General features: G+C 36.7%; 1 protein-coding gene across 10 annotated transcripts in view; it reads right to left on the reverse strand.

Annotated features, from left to right (window-relative positions):
• Positions 1–14,950, reverse strand: part of XRCC4 (X-ray repair cross complementing 4) — a 124,613-nt gene that overhangs the window by 14,096 nt on the left and 95,567 nt on the right. Inside the window, exon 8 of one of the 10 annotated variants that reach the window (XM_026070474.1) lies at positions 10,279–10,923. The exons of the other annotated variants lie outside the window; for them this stretch is intronic. Coding sequence (XP_025926259.1) covers positions 10,787–10,923 — 137 coding nt within the window. The 3' untranslated portion in view covers positions 10,279–10,786. Of the gene's footprint in view, positions 1–10,278; positions 10,924–14,950 lie in introns of those variants that run through there. 10 annotated transcript variants of the gene reach the window in all.

Raw genomic sequence — 14,950 nt, forward strand, 5'->3', positions numbered from 1 at the left:
CAATGAGAATATTAGTGGGTTATTTTCTAGGAAATTTTGCAGAAGAATAGTTAGAAAGCATACATAATTTTATAATGACATTTTCTGAAGAACTAAGAAAAAAATGTGTTTCAGGCTACAAAGATGTAGAAAATTAAGTTCAGTAACAGTGAGAAGAATAAAATCATTAGCTTTGATGGCTGATGTGTGGGTTGACACAAAGCCATGACAAGGTTCTATATTAGAACAACACTGTATCATTTGATCTTAGCTTCTAAGAAAAAAAATAAACCTAAAACAGAGAACCTTGGTATCATATCTTCTTACATTACAGACTACATCCTACAAGTACTCCAGCTATCCTAAACTGTACTCTTATTTCTAAGGATCAAGATGTCATAATAATGTTGATATCCTCTAATGTTAGAATTTTTGCCTTTAAATAATATTATTTCTAACCATCATCATACTTGCCTAAAAGGATGTTTGAGAACCTATAGTTTTCTTCATGTGGAATGGATTAATCATTATTATATCAGTATAGTTGACCTAAAGAAAAAATAATAATAAAATCACACCCAGTACCCAGTTTCTTTCCTTGTCTGCTCAAGTTTAACCAATATAATCCTCACAGTAGTGCCCTCAGTCCCATGCTCACTGGTAGCAATATTTTGGCAGCATGCCTCCCAGGAAAATCAGCTTTGACTGGACTCCTCACATTGTAGAATACTACGCATAAGATCAAGAATATCAGAATAAGGTTCAAAAGCAGAGAAAGATAGATCTTCACCAGCATATACCTCTTGTGTATAATATCCTCTCTGCTGATTAACAAAAATGCATTAAAACATCCAGGACTGAGTACAAAACACTAATGTGAATAATGGCTGTCAAGATGACTAACACTTATTACATATTCAGTGTTAAACACTCTGGCCAAAAACTGAGCCAGAATAAATCAGAATAGCCCTTCTGGAAGTTAGGAGAGCTATCATGAAATAAACTGATTGGGAATCCAGGGTATCGCTGCAGGACAGCCTGCTGGCGATAGGCACAACACAAAGCAAATGACTAACTGCACGTTGTCCATGACACACAGTCATTTTAAATTATATTTCCTGAAAACGCAGCTGAATAATCTGATTACCTGGGTAGTATTTGGAATCTTTCTTGACCATTTTTTCCTCTTAGAAGCTACACATAATAATTATTTTCAAAAACGTAAACCAAAAGGTTTATAGCCTATTCCTCATTTTTTCCCCAAGCTCTGAATTAGCAAGGAAACAAGCATCACCTTGACTATTCTGTCAATCATGCCACTTTAATTTCTTAACACACCCTACCCATCACTGGATATTTGTCAAAGTCCAGTAAAGAAATTCCATTTCATACAATGAATCTTTTCCAACCTCGAAAAAGTCACGGTTGCTTGGTCAGATCGGCTTGAGGCGGACGTTCCCTGCTGCTGCGGAGCGCTTTGTGCAACTGATCTCCGGAGTCTCGCCAGCCTGCACAGCCGTACATCAACACCGCCATTTCAGAATGGTTTCAGTGGTATAAAAGAGAAAATACTATGTACCTTGATGATTTACTTTCAGTAGCCTTTACTACTAAAACACCTGCCATTTTCTCTAAAACTATTTTTACTAATAACACCAACTGTGTTGATCTTGTTACCCAAGGATATCTAGAGAAAACAAAACCATCCCCTCTTTACCAGAAACTATGATCAGAATCTTTCCAAACCATAAATCACCAGGTGAGCTCAGCAGGTTAAAATGCTGCTTTGTCTCAGAAAATTATTTTAAAGTTTCTCAGATTCCTATTCAATGAGACCATGATTTATTCTGAAATGCTGCCACAAATTAAAGCAGTAATATACCTCTGAAGGGCAGCAACGGCAGAACAAATTCAGCTCGAGTAATCAGGATACGCAGGCAGTTCAACTGTGACACACTAACAGCTGGAAGGAAGGGTCTGCTTTTTGTTTTGCCTTCTAGTTTCCTACCCCAGATACAGGATTTAGATATATGACATAGGTCAGGGTTACAGAAGTTAATACACTGGCACAAAGATAAGGGTCAAGACTGACTACTGTTACAAATGTGATTTCACTTTTCTTCTATACTACAGTATTCTAGCAAGCCACATTAAAGAGAGGGGAAGGAACAGCAAAGCAGTTTACACTCACCAAACCGTGGTGCCACTTTTTCCTGTCATCTCAGTAAAAACAAAAGAAACCCAACCCATAAACCAACAAAACCCATGAAGCATGGTCTCTTGCTCCTGCAAATGACTGGAAACAGCTTTGGTTCCTTCACACAAGCTCATAAAAGAGCTGCAAAAGAGTACCACAAATATACTATCTCCCCCTGCACCAGAAGAAGCCTGGGAACTAGGGGCTCTCCCTCAGTTTGGCTAAGGCCCGTCTTCCCCCAGACACATACTGGGATCTCCCCTGGGCCCGCTCGATTCATGCTGGCTGAGCAGATTCCTGCTGACAGATAGCTTCCTGCCCCAAGGGAATTTGCCAGCAAGTTATTTTTAAAGCAACTTTGCATTGTTTATGCAGAGAGGATTCTCCTCAGTAGGCAAGAGCATACAGCCCTACTAGGGCTACAGCCTTACAAAACTATTTAAATTAATACATTTAAACAATAAAATATCAACAACTCCTGAAAGTGACGGTTTATCTGGATGCTCAGTATAGCTCTTTTTAATTTTTAGGCCACTCCAGCAAACTCAGTGACATTTACAGAGCTGGCCTTTCTTTGCATGTATATGTAAGACATTTTAATCCCCTAAACATCAACCCAACCCCACAAAACAAAGAGTACACTGAGAGATGATACACTAAGAGTTGGATTAGTGTCTTGTTGCCATTTAGCTCCAGCCTTAGCTACCCTGTCTTGGGGTAGTAGCAGGGGAAGCTATACAATCAGCTCCTCTCCTCAGCCCTCCAAGGTTTTACAACTCCTTCTTCAATGGTCCAGCATGAGATGGACAACCCCTCCTCCTATCCAGATGTGATGGAAATGATGCTTGTCCCTGAAGAAATGTATGATTTTCTACCTATCGCTTTGCTAGATTATCAAAATATAACAATGCCACAGAGCTGATCAGAAAGTCCTTAGACATTTAAGCAGCTTTCTCATATTCACACGACTAGAATCAGGGTTTTCTTTGACTAGGCAGGTCCTAAACCAAGTAAGGAAGAAACCATCAGTAAGCAGTTCAATAGCCTCGAAAAGTAATATAATTCACCCACATGAGAGTACACACAAAAGGCCGATTATGGTTTTGACCTTGCTGAATGCTTTGTGAAGATTACTGACATCAATCTCATGGTCCAGATATTTTAATAAAAGCTTGCAAGCACTGACAGTCCTTGAAAATTCTCCAGTGAGAATCTTCTAATCCTTGCCATGTTTAACAGGCAGGAGACACCTGATTCAACATGACTCATGACAGAGGTCTGATTTCACCTTTGGTCTGACATACTTATGTCATCGAGTTGCAACACTTAGGGTTAGCTACTCAGTTTAACTGTTAGCTGTGCAGCACCGCCCTTCATTTCTTCCTCAGAAAAATCAGTTTAGATGCATGCAGGTAGGAAATCAAAGAGAACATTTCCATCATTTATGACTCATCTCCATCTCTTACTACAGGGAGAAGGCAAATGTATTCATGTCACCATTGCCAAAAATCTGTATCTGGTTCTTGGTGGCCAGAAGCACTATTTACATCTCTCTGGGAACTAAAAGCTTCAGCCGTACATATATTAACTAGAAATTTCAGAACGGAAACAGCTCTCTATTCCCTACTTTGACAAAAAGATAAAACATTCTCATACAAAGAACCTCATCTGCACAAGCTAAGTGCACAATAGCCGCTTATGCCTCCAGGGCATCTGGAGAGGATGTGTATTTAATTTTCCTCAGTATCTTGGAGGCAGCTTGAGCTCATTTAGTGATTTGTTAATAGTTTCACTGCTGACAAACACTTGGCAGAATAAGTTCCCTGACAATTTCCACAATTTAATTATATATTTTTGAAACACGAGCATAGCTTCATTTTACTTATTGTTGTTAAGGCACATGATAAGGAAACGAATGACATGAAACATTATAGTAATTAAAAATTCATTTAATCTAAAAGTCCATCCACATTTTACATCTATCCAAAAGTTCCCGAGTTTCTAATCTACTATACAATTCAACATCAGAAGCCAAGCTATTTTGTCACTAAGTGTAGATCCAGATTTCTACACAGGCCCAAAGTCTTGGCTATCAAACAGTCCAATACAAGAGCAACTATAGCTATATTCATCCAAAGTGACTGTATTTCAACAGTTACACTTACCAAAAAGCTAAGCAAACAAAAGCCTAACTTATCATCATCCTCCAGCTGCCATTAAGTCAACAGCCAATGGCACTCAGATCAGCAGTGAAGTTATTTCTGTTTCTGTACCTTCTTCTCAAGAATCTCCCTGGTTCTGATGAGCATTCATCATTTACCCCTCCCTCCTTTCTCCTCATTTTCCCTCAAATCTTTGAACTTTCTTGCATGGAGAATACTTTTCAGTAATGTTTTCTCCTCTGTTTGTATTATATCTCCTTTGACCCCAGTGGTTGCATATAATTGCTTTTCAGTAAGCCAACTCACCACTTCAGTAAGAGTCCTGAAAATCCACCACATAGTTCTTACATGCTATCTCTCAACACACAGAAGACTGACAACAAGAGTCTCAACTGGTATAAGTCAGCAATAAATCACCACTCAATTACCTCAGCATCTGACTGCAATAATTCAGCCGGAATCCTAAAGTTGACAGCTAAATTGGGTGCTCTAAAGCCATGACAACTCACCTGTTAACAGTCTAAACTTCTTTTAAGGAATAGAGACAAGTTAGGCCAGAAAGAATTTTCTGCTCGAAACCAAGGTAGGTGACAATATTTGAGTTGACCTTTTTGCTGAATAGAACAAAATTCAAATCAGAAATAAGTTATAAATAGCTTCAACTGGAGGACAGGTATCAATATATTTTTAATCTTCTACATAAAGGATCATGTCTCACTGAGCTGCTGTACAAATAAGTAGCACTGTTTTGTAGGGAGGCTTGTTAAGCACACCTTGCTACACAGCTTAAAACAAGTAAGCACTGCAAACCACGACTCAGATTTGCTGTTGTCAAATGCAGAAGTGAAGGAACCAAGTTTTCAGGCAGCCTACAATCAGTTTTAGTTAAAGAAATCTGTGAATAAGTGACAGATTTTAGCCAGGGAACAAGCAATGAATAGAATGCCTTTAATGCTAATTTGAACTAAGGAGCAATGTTTGAATAAGCAGCAGATAAGGGTTCATCTTTGAATACAGATGAAAGCCGAAGCCAAGCAGCCTGTATAAACGACATTTCATAGTAAACAGATAGGCAGGTGATTTGTCAAATGAAAGCCCTTTGTCATTAAGCTTTGTTCAGCACCACGACTGAACATAAAATGAACTGTTATGCTGTGTTGCAATGATATCCCAAGAAAAGCAGCCAGGTAATAACTATAAACAATGGAGATCTATACACAGTTCTGCTTTGTGGGTTTGGGGGTGATCTTTTTTTTAAAAAAAACTGGCAAACAAAATGATTTGCTACCAAGAATTCTGTTCATACTGTACATCCATTTTTTCTTTCCTGAATCAATATGGTGTTTCTAGAAATCACAAGAAAAAATGCTGCAAAATTTAAATATTTAGAACAACAGAAGCCATTGGAAGCAGAGGACAAATTACCTTAATTAACAAAGGACATCTAATGGTTCACAAAAAGTAACTGCCTCAGCAAAACAATATTTCAGTGAGATTTTTCTAAGGTTGCAAGATTTTTCTAAGGTTGCGAGATTTTTCTAAGGTTGCCTGTGGAGCCCTCTCCTTTGAATTCCCCTTCTTACTGCACACAATCTTGCAATTAGATTCTCTCTCATATAATTTATTCTACATGTGCTCTTTCAAATACAAAGGCATACATGATGTTATCTGCTTCATTTACATTTCCTTTAGCACTCACTGATCAATGATGCAAGAAGCCAGTGTCTCAGTTCTCAGGGAGGTGTCCCAAATCTTCTCCCTTCTGTTCCGAGACATATTCCCTCCATGCCTCTTAGGCCATGAGGCACCTTCAGGGAAACGACTAAGTGTTTTTAGCATGTGTTTTCCCTCTTTAGCTCTTCAAAAAAAAAAAAAAAAAAAAAAAGCAAGGAAGCTTTCGCTTTCATCAAAATTCTGAAAGTTTTGTTTAAATTAAAAGATAGCATATAAAATGTTGTGATGCTTAAAGTAGATGTGATGAGCTACTAGTGAATCATTTAGTTAATTATACCATTTTCTAAAACAGTGGAAGCTTTACATGCAACTAAAGAAGTTAATATTTGTTGAGGTGTAATGGAGTAAACTGCTCTCTAGTAGGGAAAAGACAACAGCTTTAACTTATGTTTAAATTTAGCACATTTTGTTTTAAATTACTTTAAAATCTTCAACAACTAAGGTGCATTTAAACAACATGGAAACGCTGGAACTAAGGTACAAGAGCTTTAGGAAACTGAGCCAGAATCCTGTATCACACATATGCAAGAACTACTGAAGGTTACAAATAGCTTAACTACCTTGCTTCACTTAGCACTGCTCAACTTGTACTCTAAAGATTTCTGATGACTTGCATAGCACGTTTCCCAGTGAAGGACTTAAGGAAATTGCTAGCAGTCAGATACTCATGACCTGACCCTTCTCTCCCAGGAACCTCGGTAATGAGTATCCCTGTGAGAATTCAACCCACGCCTATAGATTAAAGAACAAATTTTTTCCGACTAAGACAACAGATCTCAGTATGGCTACATCTCAGACAAACATTGCTCTTGCCCTATTGAGATGGTTGCAGTCTGCAGGATCAGCAGATGGAAAACTAGGGACTCCACTGTGAAAGCAGAAGCAATAGTTTAGCCAGGTAAACAGCCCAAGCAGACCAAAGGTCTCAGCTACCGCAACAGAGCTGGGCTCAGCAGCCAGAGCACTACTGCAAGCTACTCTCCTATAAGTCCTAACTCTACTTTCTCTTTTTTAAACAAACAGGTTCTTTATAGAGCCAAAAATTAATTTACAGCTGTGAATGAGTTAAAAAAAAAAAAGACTCGGCTGTAGGCAGAAAGTACATGGTGAGAGGAGAATGAAGAAAACGCAAAGGAAGGAAGGAAGTGGAGTAGTGTCAAAATTACACATAATCTTCCTCTGATTTGCAAAAAGGTGGTGGGAATATGAACCAATATTTTTATCATGAAAGCCTATGGGCTTTGTGCCTATGGGATTTGTGCAGTATCAGCAGTTTTAACTAGTAGTCTATGGACCTCAGATGTGAGGAAGAAAATTACATCAACACAAAAGACTGGTGCTAAAGTGAGCTTTATATTARTTTAGTCTCTCCTTATATTCCTACCTCCCACATTTTACCCACCCAGTCCCTCCCTCCTCAACTTGCATTTACTGTTTTCCCCATTCAGGCCCTGCTGCTTTCTGAACACAGCTAAAACTGAATACAATAGCCTACTCTGTACAAGTCTGAGCATGAGAGATTTGAGATTTTTGGTCTAACTGCAATTGGTTACATGCAATAATTTTTCAAGCTTATTGACTGATGAATTTATGAAATCATGGAAGTCGCTTGGTCATTCTTGAAACTTGAGATTACTAGTTATCAGCACAGTCACCAGCGAGGAAAGTGTTCGGGCTCTCCTATTTTCACTTTTGTGCTTACTAAAGAAGTTTAATATTTTTACTAAATAAAAAATAAAAACTCTACTCAAACAAAACAAAGGAATGCCCCCTGAAGTAAAATGGGGGACACCTGAAACAGGCATAGTAAATTGATTTTCTGCCATGGACAGCAAGGCTGTGGACTAATTTGCTTTTGTTTTTCAAAAGATTAAGGCAGTTATTTGGTTAAAAGAGGCTGAGAAATACTGTTATGGAACAACTGTGGCAATTTTTAATTTATACTATATTCTCAATATACTCCAAAATATTGGATCGTATAAACATACATTAACATATCCTTTTTCATTTTAACTATGCTGTCTAATTCTAAATGCAGTTGATATCTACTATAAAGGGGTAAATCCTATATTTTAATCCACATTCCTTAGAAAGGACATTTACAAATGAACACTTATTTTAATTTATATTTACATATTCAAACATATGCACGAGTCTCCAGAAGCAATGGGTATCCAGCAGCGCATTGGGCACCCAACTTCTGTTTGTAAGAAGGGAGTGACAGTGTGGCTTTTTATAAGCTGACAGAATTTGGAATGATCATGAGTTATTAATGAATAGTTAATGATACTTTTTATAAGCTCTAAAGAAAGAAAAGGTTAGCATCTTGACTCCAGAGATACCTGCCTGGGCAAAGGTGAATTACTGCATTTGAATTTGTGAGGAATACAAAATAAGGCCCAGTGATTTCAGTATTATGATTAGTCCCAGGTGATCAGGATCATACCTACTAACAGCTGTCTCAGGGGAATAACAGAAAAGATGTCAATAGTTAAGACCTGTGAATTGGGGATGAAAAGTGCAGAAAGACTAATTCATCTCTCTGATCACAATTTTCTTTAAATCCATCATTTTCCAAGTAAAGTTAGGTCTTTAGTTTCTAAGACAGAGGAGTTACATGCAGGATACACAGACCTATATTATCATTCTATCTGAAGATACAGCTGTCAGAGATTTAATCTATCCACAGTAAAAACTATCCTGTTTTAGAACATATATGGCAAATATTAGAGATTTGTTTTGCACCTGTCTTCCTATACATAAAGCTCTGAATCTCATGAATTGACATTTAGCTAGCTATAGAGGGTTGGGAGTTGTCACAATAAATGTGTCATACCAGAGTAAAATAAACAGGACATTTAAGCATTTATATAAAACAAATGCCTGCATTTGTAGGCATGTGGAAATACATTATCTCTGTTTCATATATATTGGGTTCTAGTCTCCCCCCTCCCCTTTCAAAAGCAGAATACAGAGTTTATGATTCTCTTGATTTGGCTTTATATCTTTTGTTCCCTTTAATTTATACAGTAAGTCAAAGCACTAATAAGATGCTCCTGACAGTTTCAATTTTGAGAATGCCTCTCCCCCCCATCAGGTCGCACATGAGCAAGCCATCTTTCAGAGGGTCTGTAACATAACGTTTGATCACCCTGAACACAGACTTTTTAACTAATACCTTCTTCATGAGATGCTTTTGCCTATTGTATAAATAAATGAGCGTAAGTCAACAGGCTAATGTTAATCTTTAAAAACAAGCCAAGTATAGCTAAACACTAAATATAGCTAAATTAGAGTAATAATTATACAGGCCTTTTTTGCCTATTGCCACTGATTTATTGTAGAGCCATTTTTTCCCTTCTCACTAAGTTTTGCAGAAGCCTTATCTTCTGCATGGAACTTTGTATAATACTACATACATTGCATACACGACTGAGGAAAAGGGTCCTGAGGAGAGCTTTTCATCATGAAGATGAAAAAGAGCTTCCCAGCTTTCTAGTGTGATGCTCATCAAAACAGCTTTCCAATAAATTTGGCATCATGCCAAATTATTTCTGTGGAAATTGTTCATCTTTTAGGATTTCCATTAATTAAAACAACCTTTTAAAATATATTTTTATGTCCTTATGTCATCTTACTCTCAGTATCCTTTAGATTGATATACATGCCACTTCGTTGACGATAAAAGCTAAAGAAGAGAGAGGGAAGTGATTTTACAAGAGAACATATCACTCAAGATGGAAATAAATAAAACCAAAAAAAATACTGAGTAAAATAAGCAGGATGGAAGAGGAGAGAGGAAGGGAAGAAGGGAAAAAAACAAACCCACAAAAACTTGAAAAGTATTACATTCGGGACTTTTAGCCCATGGAGTGAAGGAATTTCCTTCCCCTTAATCAATGGCTTTTTAAAAGTTCTTTTAAAATCCTTCTCTATTCTTATTTTATATAGAATGAAGATTTTTATGTTTCTGTAGATCTGAATTATGTTTCCAATCAAGTGTTCACAGGACTTTAAAAGACAACAAAAAGGGCTACAGGAAGGAAAACCAAATAGGGAAATCAACTTTTCAATCAAGCAAAGACCTAATTGATCCACAGAACAAAGTTTAGTTAAGAAAAATTCAGGTTAATAATAAGGATGCATATTTTAACTTGGAAAAGTAATAAATCGAGGAAATGACCATAGGTAATGGTGCAATCTTCATCAGCTTAGCTTTTTAATGAAGATAGGCTGTTTGCTCCAAAGAAACATTGTAATACCAATTGGAAATAATTCAGAGAATTATTACAGTCATTGTTACACAGGTTGCCAGAGCAAACGATGACATTGCTTCTCTTCCAGCATTTTTGTTAGAAAGAAAGCAACATTCAAAATTCAGAAAGGGAAGCTTGTCACTGCATAAAATCAGTGCAAGTAAAAAGCAGAGAAAGCTTTTGATTGCTTCAGTCGCTGTCAGCCACAACAAAACATGCACAAAACATGACGTTTATGAAGACAGAATAATCATCTTAAAATGAGAACTGCTGTTGTAAAATGTGCACATAGTCACAGGTTTCAAGTCATTCCAGGAAATTTGGCTTCAGTGTGCTGCTCATTGAACACAAGATTCTCTAGTCTGCAAGAATCAACAGCATCCGGCTTTTGTTGGTTGCCACTGATATGTAGTCTCTTCAACAGCTCAAGGTAAGGCCTTTTATTCAAATGTTCAGGATTATAGAAACTTGCTATCAGTACCACTGCAGGAGCTATTTTTCTCAAGGACCAATACTTCCCTTTGATGAAAGGATACTTCTCTATCAGCTGATACTGCTAAACCCAGATCAACTCRTTTCATATATGTCCATATTTCTGTGAGGAAAGGGAATACAAATGCACTGTGTTATTTTCATTTGTATTGTTCTATTTTACTTCAGTTTGACATGAAGTATACTTAAATATGTTGTCTTGCCTTTCTCTCTGAATTACACGTCTATGTAAAACTACTCAGACACCAAAAGTAAATACCTTTGCAAACGTGCCTATGAAAACTATCATGAATAAATGAAAGGTGGGAACTGAACATAAAATAAAAAATGTGCATTAAATTAGACCTGATGAGTACTTACGCTAAAGGCATTTAATCCATAACACTCACAATAAAGTAAAATGTCCATCACCAAAAAATCTGGCTCGGTTTTACCTTTCCAAAATTACCTCCAAAGAAAGTAAACTTCTGACTGTACCTTCTGGTGAACCAATTTATGACCTGCAACTCAATTAATTGTTTAGAGCTGGCATGTGGCACAAAGTGCATAACGAAACTGCGCAATAGAGTGGTTTCAGCAGCAAGTTCGAAACCAGTGTTGTTACCAGAGATTGCATTCTATAATGTCCATGTTGCATAATATATGTATTGAAGCATATTTTGGTATAAGAGTAACTAATTTTTTTTATTACAGCAAATCCCAAAGGTTCCAACCAGTAATAAAGGACCACCGTGCTGAGTACTAAACAAGCACAGAGTCCTTGCCCTAAAAGCACAAGAACAAACAAAAGTTTCAGAATGTGGATTACTTCAGGCAGTTTGTTGATGACTGGCAAAAGTTTCTTATTTACCTGGAAAGCACTTGCTCTTTATTTATTAAAGGAGGATGAAACAGAGCAGGGGTGATAGTGGAACTGCTCTAGCACTATTAATGCAATAGTTTTACAACTGATGTACTACTGTGTCAGCCAATGACTTCAGTGGGTGTTGAAATAAGTCTTCTGTATTCAATGAAGAAGAGAAAACAAAGAAAGGATCCCACTCAATTTGTGCTGCCTGGTATATGGTCAGGCTGTAAGATTTTTGCAAAGGAAGCAAAGTACTGGAATGCTGCATGTCTCGTGCAAAAGTGCCTTGATTCACAGAATTTACATCCAGCTCTACACTAATTGCAGCCTGCTAGGGACATGTTAAACTAGTATGAAATACAAGGAAGAAAAGGACACTCCACATTTCCTTTGCATGCCCCATAGGAATATATTGGTACTATATATAGATACAAAGATGATTTATCTCTTCTCCCCCCCGCCCCTCCCAATGCTGCTTAAAACTTTTAGGATCTCAAGCCATAGCAAAGTACAACAGATTTTGAAGAGAAGTAGAGGGAACATAACACCAGCAAGCCAGGTACAACTCATTTGCTTCCTTGGCGGGGGGAATGTTTTTCCACGAAAGAAGATAATGAAGAAGTACCTTTGATACTATTAATGGATTTGATTTTGATTTTTTGGAATGAGTGGAACTTTGTCATCTGTTCCTCTTTTCTCTCCTCTCATTAATAACTCATTAGATATTCTAACTGCTCATTAAAAAAATTACTTATTTTTCAAATTGCCCAAATCTTCACAAAATTATGGGTTTTTGCCAGTCTCAAACTACTCTTCACCAAAGTCTAAACTTTGTAAATAGCTCCATTTCCTCACTTTGCCTCTTGGAAAGGAAAATACTTCCTTTATGCCTTCTTACAGGCTTTATTAAACCATATATTCAAGAAGAGAGAGAAGTAGTCTCCTGTATTCTTCTGTAAGTTTTGGAATTTTCTGCTTATTTAAACAGAAGAAGAGAGAGAATAATGCATGCCTGTCACCCTAAAAATCACTCCCCAAATCTGGCAGTACCAAACTGGGACTGAAAATAGCACATTAGCTATTTCAAAAAAACCCATGTGTCTTTCCTTAAGGATTAGTGTTATAATTGAAGGAAGTCTGGAAGCATATGTTAAAATAAGAGTTCTTTGCAAAACAGGGGATTTGGCAAACAGATCTTTCTGGCAATGTTTTTCTACATCAAACCTGAAAAAAAAATAGTTTATCTCTAGGAGAGGCATTGGCATTGTTATATGCAAGAATATATTAAACCCAAAGAAAAAAATATGAAATAATTCCACCTCTGTTCCAAATATATATTGCTGCATTATGTACATCAGTTTTCTTCGTAAGTGCAGAAAATTCATGGAAGTGCATTAAGCTTGGAATTTAAATCTGATAAAGAGTCTAAAAACACAGTCTTATGATTTAACTTAAATCTGATAAAGACACTTTGAAAATGATTTATTATGCAAAGCTTTATCTATGCTATAAAAATTTTACAGCTTGTTATTGAAATGAAGTTCTTTCATACCTAACATTTGGTAATATGTGGATAATACACCAAGGAACATTTATTGATGTGATATTAATTGATGTAGTTGCACTTAAACTATAGTGTAGTGATGAAGTATTTAACTTTTTTGATAAATCACAAAATTCAGTAATCTGCAACAGTCTTTTCAGAGCATAAATCTATTAAAATTATATCACTGAGATTATATCTTTTCATTCAACAGAAATAATACTGACCTGCTCAGAGGATACCACATTTAACTACTTCACTTCATATACTGAAGCATGTACACTGAGAAGCATTGATGTATGCAGTTCTGTTAATTTTTATATCAATATTTTAAATGAATACCTTATTAATTCCTCTCCTAGTGCAATATTCATAACAATGGGATTTTTAGAGGAAAATACTAATATATGGAAATTGTGCTGTGACTGTATGTGGACCGTGACATTTGGTATAATAGAGATGGAAAGTAGTTCTGCAAGGTCAAGTGTTTTACAGGCATTAAATCATCAGGTCACAGAAAAAAAAAGGATTTGTATCAGAACTTCAGAAAAAATATATCTACAACTTTAAGGGAAAGGGAGGGGGGAGATTATTCCTTGGGATGAACCAATTCTAATTATACCTTGACAAAAAAATAAAATAATAATTTAAGCCCAAAGTCAATTAAAATAGTCAAGTTCTGGAACTCCTTAAAATAGACTTTAAAGAAGAAGCCTTGACAGATGGAACTTTAGCTGCAATAGCGCAGTTGGGTGCTGTTATAATAGGCTTTTTTTTTTTTTTAAATAACTTTGATCGAAGCTTATTAACCAGCAGCACCGAGCCATCGGTGGCTTGGACTACACAAGAGAACTAATTAAATTTAAAGGGCCATAAACTCCTGAAGGCACAACATGTAATCCCCAAGGTAGGAACTTGAATGAAGGGGATGAGAACATTTACACATTAAAACAGTGGGAAATGGCAAGGTGCTCGCTCTTTATTTGGGGCATTACAGCAAGTTTATTAGAACGTGTTCTGAATCTGTGCTCCTAAGCAAACATGTAGAAATGTATGAGTGTAGGAAGTCTGAGGATTCACTTAATATAGACTATTTCCTTACATCTGGCAGCTAACACAGAACATAAAATTTCATTTAACCCAACAGACTAGATCATGAGGTTCTTCCTTACCCCAAAGAGCAGTAACTTCCATTGATTTCAATATGAAATATAACAAAGGAATTCATGAGCAAGAGAAAATAAAAAAGAGAGAAAGCTGACTGTAAATTGGTGCCCAGCAGCCTCATTTTGTCAACAGGCAGCCACATATAATAGCACTGAACATAGGAGTGAGCATTCCCTTTCTGTTTAATGGCATAGCAATCTAAAACACATTCTGATGCTAACATGAAAAGCTAGAGAATACAGAGCACAGCAGAGACCATTCAAATACTCTGTCTTTGACTAGAAAACAAACTACCTAGAAAGCAATACAAAAAAAAAAGTGACCCACCGTAAATGTTTTTCTCAAATCTAGGGTATTGCTTTACCCCAGTGTCAGTGATGATTAGAACATGTTCTCTAGTCTTTGAGACCCAGTTTTCAACTCTCATGTTGGTCCTGATGATAACCATGATAAATCAGGAAGTTATTCTTCCTTGATTTCTTCCATTGCTTGCCTTCTACCTGCTAGATTATTCTTCACAACTATAATGGAGTACAGTATACAACATCTATCCCCACAGTCTCTTTATGTTCC

This window comes from Apteryx rowi, unplaced genomic scaffold, assembly GCF_003343035.1.
Source record: "Apteryx rowi isolate R43461 unplaced genomic scaffold, aptRow1 scaffold_310, whole genome shotgun sequence".
In the NCBI taxonomy this organism is placed as follows: Eukaryota; Metazoa; Chordata; class Aves; order Apterygiformes; family Apterygidae; genus Apteryx; species Apteryx rowi.